The 12,256-nt window shown below is 43.2% G+C and overlaps 1 protein-coding gene across 1 annotated transcript; it reads left to right on the top strand.

The window, feature by feature from the left end:
• Positions 1-8,677: 8,677 nt before the first annotated feature.
• Positions 8,678-11,070, top strand: LOC6577443 (zinc finger protein 184). The gene is made up of 2 exons (XM_032729063.2): positions 8,678-8,931; positions 9,019-11,070. The coding sequence occupies exons 1-2, from the start codon at positions 8,841-8,843 to the stop codon at positions 10,692-10,694; spliced, it is 1,767 nt and encodes a 588-aa protein (XP_032584954.1). The 5' UTR covers positions 8,678-8,840; the 3' UTR covers positions 10,695-11,070.
• Positions 11,071-12,256: the final 1,186 nt, after the last annotated feature.

Genomic DNA, 12,256 nt, shown 5'->3' with positions numbered 1-12,256 from the left:
AAAAACTGTGTATATAGACGAGGGAGGGGTGGAGAAGGGGAAAAGAAGCGAAGTCTAGTTCCGTTCCCAGAATTCCCAAAGCCCTAGCAGGTCATGAGCTGATGCCAGTCATAAACTAGCAAAAGTTCTCAATTTATAGATATCAAATATTTCGATAGCTATCGAACGCTATATTTCATTATGCACTGAGCGAAAAACAGCTCAGATAGATTTAAGAAATAATCAAAAATACAGTGATTCTTTTTATTTTCCTTTGCCGTTGTTATCCTTATAAAAGACTCGTTAAATTTAGCATATAGGCATTACTAAAAATTGAGGAACTGTAATAAATACTGAAAGTTTGCATCTTAAAGTGAAAGCTTATGGTCGCCTCTGAACTAGAGGCAGCATAATGCTCAGTGGAGTTATGTGCGCATCCATAAGAACGCCTCAACTTTCACCCAGCGGAAGATGTCGCAGCATATACAACGAAATGTGACAAAATATGGCTCACCCGGTAATTGCTCCCGCCAGATCAGCGGATATATTTATGTTATTGCAGTGCCCCTCGACGTGGAATGACTAAAAAATTGCATTATCGAAGCCATAAACAAATTAGGGGAGACCTTAAAAAATATATATGCATATAAATGAAGAGAAATACGAGCAGGAGCAGGAGCAGCAGCAGGGCAGCAGGGCAGCTGCCGCAGCTCCAGAACGTGGCTCAAGTGGCGGTCCCATTAGCTGACACCGGGACGAGTGCATACAATATTTTAGAAACAATGTAGGCCCCGGCTAAGCTCGCCAAGATTAATAACTCGCTGGCGCACGTTCAATTAATCTTTCGTTAGATGAGCCGAGGCTGTGTCCAAAATGTGGCGCTGCCACTTCTCCATTTCTCCACTGCTCCATTTTCACTAGCTGACAACTTAACGGCACGTCTCATGTACCTGCCGCATCGTCAGTGTCAATTGTGACAGGGCCCCGCCAGGCGACAGATTCTCGCCTGTCTGCCCCTCGATACGACAGTACGAAAACAAACAAACGGACACGTTCAGTACAGCAGAGCGACATCGAGGACGAGAGAGAGAGAGAGAGAGAGAAAGTGAGAGAGCGAGTCGAATAATATGAAACTACTAGAATATCATGCCCATGAACGTGACAAAATTGAAGAACACAAAACTTTACAGCGCACATCTCTCACTAAATTAGTTGTTTTAGTTGTTCGCTCGCTTCTAAATTTAGTCAGCCCAACAATCCATTGGCCATAAATCAATTAGATGGTTTTTCGATGCCAAACCTATGCCCAATTCCCAGCAGCGACTGCAGCATCTGGCGAGGGTGCTTCAGGTGCAGCGACTCTATATCTACGGATCGCTTTTATATACCCTGTACAGAGAAACTGTTTTAAAGATGTTGTTAGGGAAAGTGTGAAAGTGTGAAGAAATATATCAGATATTGCAGTTCGATTCAATTTCTTTAGTTTTAGTTTGAATTTCCTTTCATTATTCATTTTAAATTATTTTTTGTTTAATATTTTAATCAACTTCAATGCATCAATTTTCTTTTATTAAATTTATATATTATTTATTTTAACAATGTGAAAAATCTAAAATTGGGAAACACAAAAATATATACAAAAAAAAAAAAAAAAAAGAATTTTATTTGATTTCTAATTTAAAAAAATTAAATTTCTATTTTTTTCTTTTTTTTTTTTTGTAATAAATTAATTAATAATATTATTATATATTTTTTCTTTCTTAATAAAGGTTACATTTATTTCCTTTTAATTTTCTTCTTTTCGCTTTACTGCTGGGTATCATTTGGTCCAGCATTATTACGTACCCGACTTGGAATATTTTTGAAAGGCATTTCTGGTATTTTCATAGCTGAAACTTAAATATAAAAACAAAAAATCCAATCCTATGCTGACAACTGAAATTAACATAAAATATAAATATGAGATCATTTGTAATAATTAGGCAGACATTTGCAGCTATTTTTACAGCATTTTGCAGGCTCGAAAAAAGTGGCTAAACATTGACTCTGGCTCTCTCTAAATCTACGGCTCGGCTGGGGAGTAGAACGGCGCACTTGAGTCACTTGCTTAATTTGTTTAATTACGAATCCCCTGAGCACGGAAATGCAAATGCTTTTCGTGACTTTATTAATGCCAACAGGCGCAAGCTGTCACGGCAATTGATGCGACCCCTCGCAGCAGAAGGCGTAAGTTAAGCTCGGCGAACAAAGCAAATGTTTTGTAATGAGGCTGAAATTGCACCACCACCACAACAACAACCAGCAGCAGCGGCAGCAGCAGCAACGGGTGGATGGAGCTTGCAGCTCAGCTTACCGCAGGAAAAACAACAACAACAACAAACAAAGTCGAAGTTGAATTTTATTTGAATTAGCAACGCACAATCAAAAACATTCAAACACGCATAAATTGAATCCCGTGGGATGATTTCTCTGCCGCTTTCCCAGCAACCCCCTCGCTTTTTAGCCAGCAACTTGTCACGTGATTCAAATAACAAATAATGCATCAAGGATCATCCCTTAGCTGTTGCTGCTGCCTTTGCTGCTGCACTGACCCTTCTCCGTAATACGAATCCACTGAAATCCGCGCCCGCATCGCTACCTTTTATTTATTGGTCAACATGAATCCTCCTGCTGAGCCTGCGCCCTAGCCAGGCCACCCTCCCACTTCCACTTCCACTTCCACTTCCATCTCCATTTTCACTCGCTCTCTCCGTTTTCCTTTCTCACGCACTTGGCTGCTGCTGTTGCTGGTCGTCTGCAAGTGTAAATTTGTCTGGTCATGGGAACATTGGCACTCAATTGAATTGTTCAATTGATGGCCTTTAATCGAATATTGCACTGCATAAGGAGTGCCAGCTAGCCAGCTATTAGTATCTGTGGCAGTTTGGCTTTAATTAATGAGCATATGTTATATCAGCGAGGGTTACGTGGCCTTTAAATATATATGGCAAGATATATAGAAATATTAGAAAAGAAACTCAAGTTAATATTTCACTTTAATCATGGATAATTACCCATCTGGAAAAACATTTTCCGGCACAGAATTGTTATTAATTATTTTTATTATAATTATAATTATTATTAACTTTATTATTATTATTATTATACATATCATTATCATTATTATGAATTTTTTTTTCAATTTCAATTTATTTCACTCTTTGTTATAATTACATGATGTTGTGAATGGTATATTACAATGTTTGAAGAGATTTTGAATTTTATAAATATATTTATTATTCCACTCTAATAATATATATATATTTATAAATATATTTGTATGCACATTGATGAAATTTTTTTACTAATTATTTTTTATTTATTTATATGGGATATTTCATTATTTTTATATATATAAATCAATTTACGGTATGCAAAAGATTTGTGCTTTCCATTTTTCATTTAAGAGTAAGAGGACACATTAGCCCTGTAAATTGATATTTAAATGAATATTATACTATATTCTGGATTCTACCATAAAATATAAGTAATTCCGCATTTTTTAGATTCCGCTTTAACCATTACATGGATGATATTTATGGTTTTAATATTTCAAGTTCAGCTGTAAAATATATGAATTGTTAATTCAATGTTGGCAAATTTTTCCCACTTCTTATAGTAAAACTCATACAATTCTGTATTCTGAAGACTTTTCATTCTGAATAATTAACTTTATTATATGTATATAAATTTTGTAAACTGTAAATATAAAGCTTTTAAACCTCTTTTAGTCTCTTCAAATCAAGCGACGAACTTGAACTTTGTCGCGCCCTTCAACTTGATGTGAGCGAGGGCCAAGAGGATGTTTGCTCTCGATAAGGAAATTAAAGACTGGCACAAGTACAATAACCCAGCTGGGTAATAATTTGGCAATTTGGGGAAAATAAGAAGAAGAGAAGAGCAACAAGATAACATTTCGCATATTTGCAAGTGAATCAGCACCAAAAATACTGTTGAAGCAGCGAATTTGTCATATTTATTATATTTTTCATTTTTTATGATATCTCAGGAGGCATTAACATAAACGCTGATGTTAATCTCTTTTTCCCATGAAGCTCTCGAAATAAAATTAAAGAAAAAAGAAACAAATATACTGAAGTTTGCCGCAGCATAAACAATTCATTATCATGATTCATTTATGAACAAAATTAAATGAAATCACTAGCTGAAAATTATAATTCGTATTAGTCAAGATGAGAGCTACCGATGGACGTTGACTGTCGTTTGGCGCTGCCCCCCCAAACAGCAACCACAGCTGAGCGGGTGGTCCCCCATGCCCCACACACCCCAGAGAGCTATATGACAGTAAGCTTCCCAAGCAGATTAATATCTCAAGAGGCAAGAGCGACGAGACTCGAAAAGCGTATTTTAATTAGTTAGTTGGTCAACAAATTTAATTTATTGTCACCCCTCCCCCTCCCACTCCGCTAATGAATGCTGCGGTTAGCTGCGACTCGATCGTCTTCTTAGACCTGGCTCAGTTCATAATTGACCAATTTGTGTGTTCGCCTGTGTATGTGTGTGTGTGTTCGCCTGTGTATGTGTGTGTGTGTCTGTGTTAGCCTTATCGATGACTACACACGTTGCAGGGGCACACGCTGTCAATAAAACAAATTAGTTTGAATTATAGACGTAGCTTCTAACTTGGCTAATTTATGCGGCGTCGGAAGCCGGCCAACGTGAGATTCATGTTTCGGTTCGGCTGTGTGTTCCTTTCCATTACAAGATCGTTGCTGTTGTTGTTGTTGTTGTTGTTGCTGTTGCTGTTGTGCTTTTATTTGTTTATAATTACCGTTAGCTTTGATAACAATATCAGATTTCAATAGGCTGCTGCTGCTGCCCACCGCGGCGTCATTTATGTTCACTGACCTGGACATTCTGTTCATTGGTCTCCAACTCTGTCTCAGTCTCAGTCACAGTCTCCATCTCCATCTCTGTCTGCGTCCTCGTCTTCGTCTTGCTCTTCGTCTTCATCTGTATCTATTCAGTGTCTTTTGTGTCTCCTGCTCTTCAGTGTCTGCCTCTGTGGCCAGCTGCTCAGCTCCAACTCCAGCTCCATCTGCAACTCCAACTCCAGCTCCAACTCTTTGTCTGCAGATCAGGCGCCAATAGTTCTAAGATCTTGTTTTGATTGCCGTCCAGTTCGCGTTGCCGCCATGGTCGGCGCATTCTTTTGCTCAGTGGCTTGAGAAATCTATAACTCGTGACATTGTGCGGCGGCGTGTGGCATGCAACGGCTGACCACCCCCTCCATCCACCACTCGCCCACTCTCTTCTCTCTACTGCCGGCCAGGTTTTGCATTTCTGCATAGTTTGCTTACACTTTTCCTATCCATCCGGCGACTTTCTTTTGTTGTCAGTCGCCGCTGCAGCTGCAGCAACGGCAAATTAATGACATTTTGCACTTCATTATGCGACTTTGGCGGCTCTTTGACACTTTGAAGTGAGGCACTCAGCTGCATCTGAGCCGCGTCTCAGCCAACATAGTTACAGTTCACAGTTTGCAGTTTGCAGTTTGCAGTTTGCAGTTTGCGGTTTGGCTGCCAGGTGATGTCTGCAGTTAGCTCGCTTTGGTGTCTGCTGTCAGGCAACTGGAGCTACATTTGGTTAGAAATGACGGAGAAATGTTAGCATTGAGTGAATAGGAGACACTTTCAAGCTGTCGAGAAAATCAAACAACTTTTTAGGATCTCTAATAATGTGTGTATTCCAAAGGTATATTGATATTTTTTTAGCGATTTAAATGTAAAATCAAACCTGTGAGATTATCGAACCTAGATAACGGCAACTATGCGAATATGAATTGTAATATATAAATTTCTATATTTATATGTGAATTCATCATACAGAATAGATTATTAGATTAGATCGTTATGAAGTTGAAATTCGAAGTCATTTGATCAATGCTAAATATAGACAAATATAATTAATCTGTCTCTCTATGATAAAATCCAGAAATCATTATATTTAATAATTTGGAAATATATTGAGAATAATATTTTAATTGTTAAGGGAATATATTATGATTATTTTCTCTATATATATTTTTTTTCTCTTTGTATTATCTCTTCTTTTGCCGGCATAAACATCTTTTGCAAATTACTCACTGATCTCAAATCAAGCCTATTCTATTCAACTTGTCCAATAATATTTCAAAATAAACTATGTATAATGATTTTTTTTATTAATTTATTTATTAGACATTATAAGTAATATAAAATTGAAACTAATTTGATATCGCTATTATTGGGAAAATGTAGAAAATACATTTTCATCATAAAATAATCATAAATTCTATACGCATATAACTTTATATATACTAAATATAAAAAAATAAATAAATAAATGAAAATAAATGCATTTTATCAAAAATTCTTAGCTAATGAACTCATGCGAAATAATTTCTTTTAAATATAATAAGCTGCTTTTACTGATTTAACTATCGCAATCAATAGTAAACTTTTGTCACCTACAACAAATTTACATTAATTAATAATTCTCATAGCTGATTTTGAATGAATATGAAATGACTAACCAATTCCCAATTCAAATGTTTTCTTTCGAACCTATAAAGACTCATTACTTAATAAGGCGATATGCTAATAGCTGATTCGATTCACAATGAATTCTTCAGAAACTACCCAAAGCTGATTAATTATGATAAGTCATTATATCGAGCCATCTCAGTGGAGGTCTTGATTCGTTCAGCAGTCTTTAAGGAGATCGTTACATTCGCCTCTGATGTGCAACATTGTTATTATAACAGAAATCACCTCCGAGGCGCAGGACACACCGGTTCCTTTACATGAGTTTGGCGCCAATTTTTGGTAAGAAGTCGCAGACTATAGAAATCAGTTGTTTGGTACGTGTCAAGCATGCAAAGGCAGCTGTATGCCGGGCAGGGGCAGGGGACAACCCTCTGCAGTGCCGAGATTTCTGCCAAGATCAATGCCAAGACCAAGACGCTATCTTTGGCTAAGGGTTGGCCCGCTAAGTAACGTACGAATTGCAGTTTCACCACCACTACCAACAGCAGCAGCACCACCACCACCACCATCGTCAGGCGGCTGGCTGGTGATGCTGCGCGTTCCACTGGGGTGGGCCAACTGCAGCACGAGGCACAGGCACAGGCGCAGCGAGCACGTTGAAAGGTGCCAGGTAGTTTTGCGCATACCTTTTGGCGCATTCCAAGGTACTTCATGGCAAAAGGATCGGCCAGGTAAATGCGGCGGCGCAGCCACCCCATGAGCTGAGCCGTAGTGGAGGTTTCTTGGACTGGCAGCTGGCTGCCAAAATTTTCAAAAACAAATTTTCAAAAAATTTCATGGCCGTTAGGGATTGATTGTTGTTGTTGTTGTTGCTCGAGTGCACCTAGGCGGAGGAGCGAGGGCAAAGGCTGTGAACAATAGTTGTTGATTTACTTTCGTTGCTTGGGTTGTTTATTTCTGTGATTAATATTTGTGAGCCGCTAAGTATTTCGTGCATTGTCTTGCCGGCCATCGAAACTGCACTTTAATGACCAAGTTGTCGCAGCTGCGGACGCTCTAAGACGGTCGCTGCGTCACTAGATGCATATAAACGAAAAGGATCAGCCAGATCAGAGATTTGCTCAAGTTTAATTGAGTGGAAAAGCTAAGCTTAAAGCAAACGCATTCAAGCATCTCAGCCACACGAAAGCTGCAGCTTTAGTGAGCTCAGCGAGGACCATTGGCTTAAGCAGCTTAAGGCCTGCAAGAGCACTAAAACCAACCGAAAAGACTACAAGTTTCAATGCTACGCTCTCGCACTCTTTGGGCAGCGCAACGAATGAAATGTGAAACAAGAGCGCCAACAGAAAAGAGAGTCGAGACAGAGCGCCAATTGGCTGCGCACTCTATGGCTTAAAGCTTAAAGCTACTCTTTGCCGTGAACGAAGAGCATACGACGAACAGCGAGCAACGAAACAGCTCACCTGCTTGCAGAGCGCAAACTTCGTGTCGCTCTGTGTGTAGTTCGTCGTGTATATAAGCCGAGGCAGCCGATTGTGTCGCAGATGAAAGAGACAGCACCTCGCTGCGAGTTAAAAATAAACTTGCGCTTCAAGTTGTATATAAGCTCCGCAGCTGCTGCTCGCGCTCACGCTCACAAATACACACACACGCACGCATAGAGTAGGGGAAATTTGAGTGTATAAAATTGAATCTCAGTGGCAGCTGGTGGCGATCGGCTGCGCTGGAGGGAGAGCGACGCGCCGGTAACCGGTGTGTGTCTACATGTCTGTATGTGTGTGCGAGTGTGTGAACGATGACTATGTGTGCATGCGTGTGTGTGTGTGTGGTGTATGGCACGTGCTCGCTTTTTGAGCTGAGATTTGTTGGCGGCAGCTCTCTGTGCCTCGCCGATCTGCAGCTGGAGCAACGTTCAATGAACGGCACAGCTGTTGCGGCAGGCGACAATCCATGTCTGGGCAGAGGGGTGACTGCAGATCATTGAATGTGTGGCTCGTGGTGGTTGATTTCCGTACAGAATCCCCCGTAACGAAAATCGGAAGTAGGTAGCAGCAGCAGCAGCAGATCCTTTTCTGGGCAAAGGGGGTTGGTGCTGCTGCTGTCGCTGCTTTACTTTTGGCTGGGGGTTGATCCTGCCTCGTGAAGTCTATATAAAATTAAAGTGATCCTCGGCGGTTGCATCATTCACATACGAAACGGCCAGCGATCGAGACGCGTGCGAGCAGCCAATGAACTGCTCCAGTGATTCAAAGTTCAGTTTTACAAATCAAAATTCATAGAACACGATCGTGTTGATCCTCCTAGTGCGACAAACTTGTGATTCCTTCAGCTAATATGGATAAACTAAAGTACAGCAAATGCCCGCTGAAAAAGCGACCCATACAGGTCGAGGAAGAGCCGGCGCTCGAGGATCAGTTGTGTCATGGTAGGTTCCAAGATTTCTACACCTATCAGCATGATTGGGATTTCCAGTAACATTCTTTAATTTGCATTGCCTTCTCTTCCTCTTCAGATGAGGGACCCGTTGATCTTAGCGTGGCTGCTGCCTCGGTGCCCTTGGAGCCGGCGCAGTGGTCCGTCAAGGCGGAGCCCGAGCCACAGCCCGTGACCACGGAGCTGCGTCGCCGCTTCGATGCGGCCATGACACAGACCAAGGAGCAACTGGCGCGTCGAATTTGGGAGGAGACACGCGAAATAGCGCGCGCCTTTCCCGATGTCTTCACACGCGAGGAGATCGCCAAGAGCCTGGCGCGCCTGGGCTACGGCGACTTTGAGCTGCCGCCCGAGGACGAGGTCATGGAGCCGGAGAATGAGCGCGACGCCGAAATGGCTGCCAGCTATGCCAGCATATCGCCGCCATTGCCGTTGCCAGTGGCTGGTTTCGTCAAGGCGGAGCAGCAGGAGGAGGAGCCGTTCGGTCTGCGCAACTACAACAACAACTTGCTGAAGAGCATTGCCGACTATGAGGATTGCATGAAACTGCCACAGCAGGAGCAGCAGCCGCTGCAGCAGCCGCAGCTGCAGCCGCTGCCGGCAGAGCCGCAGGATTTGAGCGTGCGACCCGAGCAGCAGCGTCGCGGCTTAACGGAGAATGTCAATCTGCACAATGTGGCGCGTGCGCTGCTCAGCATGCAACATATGGCGCCACATCAGCATCAACAGTTGCAGCAACATCAACAACATCAGCAGCAGCAGCAGCAGCAAAGCTTCAAGACCAATCCGAAGCACGTGCCGCCGCATCCGCTCGAGCAGGATGATGACTTGGAGAACCAGGAGAACAACGAGCATCAGCTGAATATGAAAATCAAGAGCAGCAACGATCTGTACTACCAGTGCCAGCAGTGCAACAAATGCTATGCCACCTACGCGGGCCTCGTCAAGCACCAGCAGAGCCACGCCTACGAGAGCACCGAGTACAAGATCATACGGAGCAATCCGAGCGGTGGTCCCATTGTGGACCAGACCGAGTTCTGCACCGATCAGGCATCGGCGCTCATACAGGCGGCGAATGCCGCCTCCGCGCAGTCCATGCAGAAGCCGGTGGGCGTGCCGCGCTATCACTGCAAGGACTGCGGCAAGTCCTACTCGACCTACTCGGGCCTCAGCAAGCACCAGCAGTTCCACTGCCCCTCGGCGGAGGGCAACCAGGTGAAGAAGGTGTTCAGCTGCAAGAACTGCGACAAGACGTACGTCTCGCTGGGCGCCCTCAAGATGCACATCCGCACCCACACGCTGCCCTGCAAGTGCCCCATCTGCGGCAAGGCCTTCTCCCGGCCCTGGCTGCTGCAGGGCCACATTCGCACCCACACGGGCGAGAAGCCGTTCAGCTGCCAGCACTGCAATCGCGCCTTTGCGGATCGCTCCAATCTGCGAGCGCACATGCAGACGCACTCGGACGTGAAGAAGTACTCCTGCCCCAGCTGCACCAAGTCATTCTCCCGCATGTCCCTGCTGGCCAAGCACTTGCAGAGCGGCTGCCACTCGGAGCAGGGTGGCCCCGGCCCCGACCCCGGCCCCGGTGCAGCGGGCTTCAATCAGCACCAGCTGCAGCAGCATCTGCAGGGCTACGAGGAGTCCGCGCACCAGCTCTACTATGCGGGCAGCGCGGGCAGCAGCGGGGGCGAGGGCGAGGAGGACGATTCGCACGAATTTCAAATGCCCACACAGCTCAGGCAGGGCATATACTAAGCACGATCTATATATACATACATATCTATAAATATTTATAATTAATTTAATTTCAGTTTAATTAGTCACATCTCGAATTGTAGCCAAAGCAGGTAAAGAAGTCAGGAAATCAGTGCCAAAAATTAGTCTGGGCAATTTTATTGCCCATTAGGATCGGTTCTAGTGTAGACAAGCAGATCATATCCAAAATGTTTATAGAGTCATAGATTAGCTAATTAAGCATTTAGCATGGGAGTTTTGTTGTTAACTCATGTTTTTTGTTATTGTTACTCTCACTCTCTCTGTACAGATCGAAATGGTGCGAGCTTATTTATATTACTAGAATATATTTGAATATTTATGTATTTATGCTAAATTTTATACTACGAAATTTGAATTTATTTTTCTTTTATTTAAGTTGTGTAAATATGAAAATTATGAATAAATGAATTAAAAAGAGAAGAAGAAGAAACTGCAATGCCTTTGTCCAATTTCTATCTGAAAGCCGATCTAGACGTGGCCAGATCATGCATAGTTGGACGAGTTTGGCGTATATTTTATATTACGAAATTTTAATTAATTTTATGTTTTTATGTAAAATGAAAAAATTGGAAAAATGAAATGAAAGAAAGAGAGAAAGGAAAAATAAAGCTACAATGGGTTTGTTGCTTCAACATTTTGTCCACTTCACTTGCAGCCGAGTCGCTATCTCAACTGCGATCTGGACTTGGCCAGATCATGCAAGGTTAGGCGACTTCGATTGCGATGCTCATTTGCTGACAAGTCGCGGCGTCTCGCTTGGAGCAACGTAGGTGTCTCTTTATTTATCGATCTTATTGAAGTAGCTGCAGCTGATTCGCAATTTTGGCGAATCACAAAGCGCCGGCAATGAACAGAGATTGCAGCAACAGCGGGTGGTGCTGCTGGTGGTGCAGCTCGTTTGGTGGGTGGCTGACTAGCTCTGGCGGGCTGGCTGCCTGGCTGGCTGACTGGCTGACTGGCTGACTGGCTGGTTGGCTGGTTGGCTTGGTTACGGTTAGAGCGGAATATCAAATCGCTGCTTAAATCAAAATTAATTGCCAGAATAATAATTGTTTTGAACGTAAAGCGCCAAACGGCAAACGAGAAGGAGAATTGGTGCAGCTGCAACTGCAATTGCAACTGCGTCACCAGCAACAGCAGGCGGCAAGCGCCAACAACAACAACAAGCGACGTACGACAAACGTCTAGCAATTTTTTTTGTTGCGCTTTGGGGACTTGCGACGGGGCGGCGAAAACCACTCAAAACAACAAACAACCCGATGAATCATCGATTTCGGGTCTACCACGGCAACGGCAACAAGTTAACAACAACAACAGCAACAGCAGCAGCGGCAGCAGCAGCCGTCGAAGCAGCAGCAGCAACAACAACAAGTTTTGCCAAGCCGGCTTAGTGCAGCCGCACGCAGCTAGATGGCGCTAGTGGGCAGTCATCGGGCTTTTGGTTCAATTAAACGCGTTTTCCAGTTAATTTTCGTTGCCACCGTATGTTGTTGTTGTTGTCGTTGTTGCCATTGTTGTTGTTTAGCTTGTTGCAGCGATTT

The sequence above is a fragment of the Drosophila mojavensis genome, unplaced genomic scaffold (assembly GCF_018153725.1).
Source record: "Drosophila mojavensis isolate 15081-1352.22 unplaced genomic scaffold, ASM1815372v1 contig_36, whole genome shotgun sequence".
NCBI lineage: Eukaryota > Metazoa > Arthropoda > Insecta > Diptera > Drosophilidae > Drosophila > Drosophila mojavensis.
Note: the sequence above shows the minus strand (reverse complement) of the source record. Positions and strands in the feature narration are given on the sequence as shown.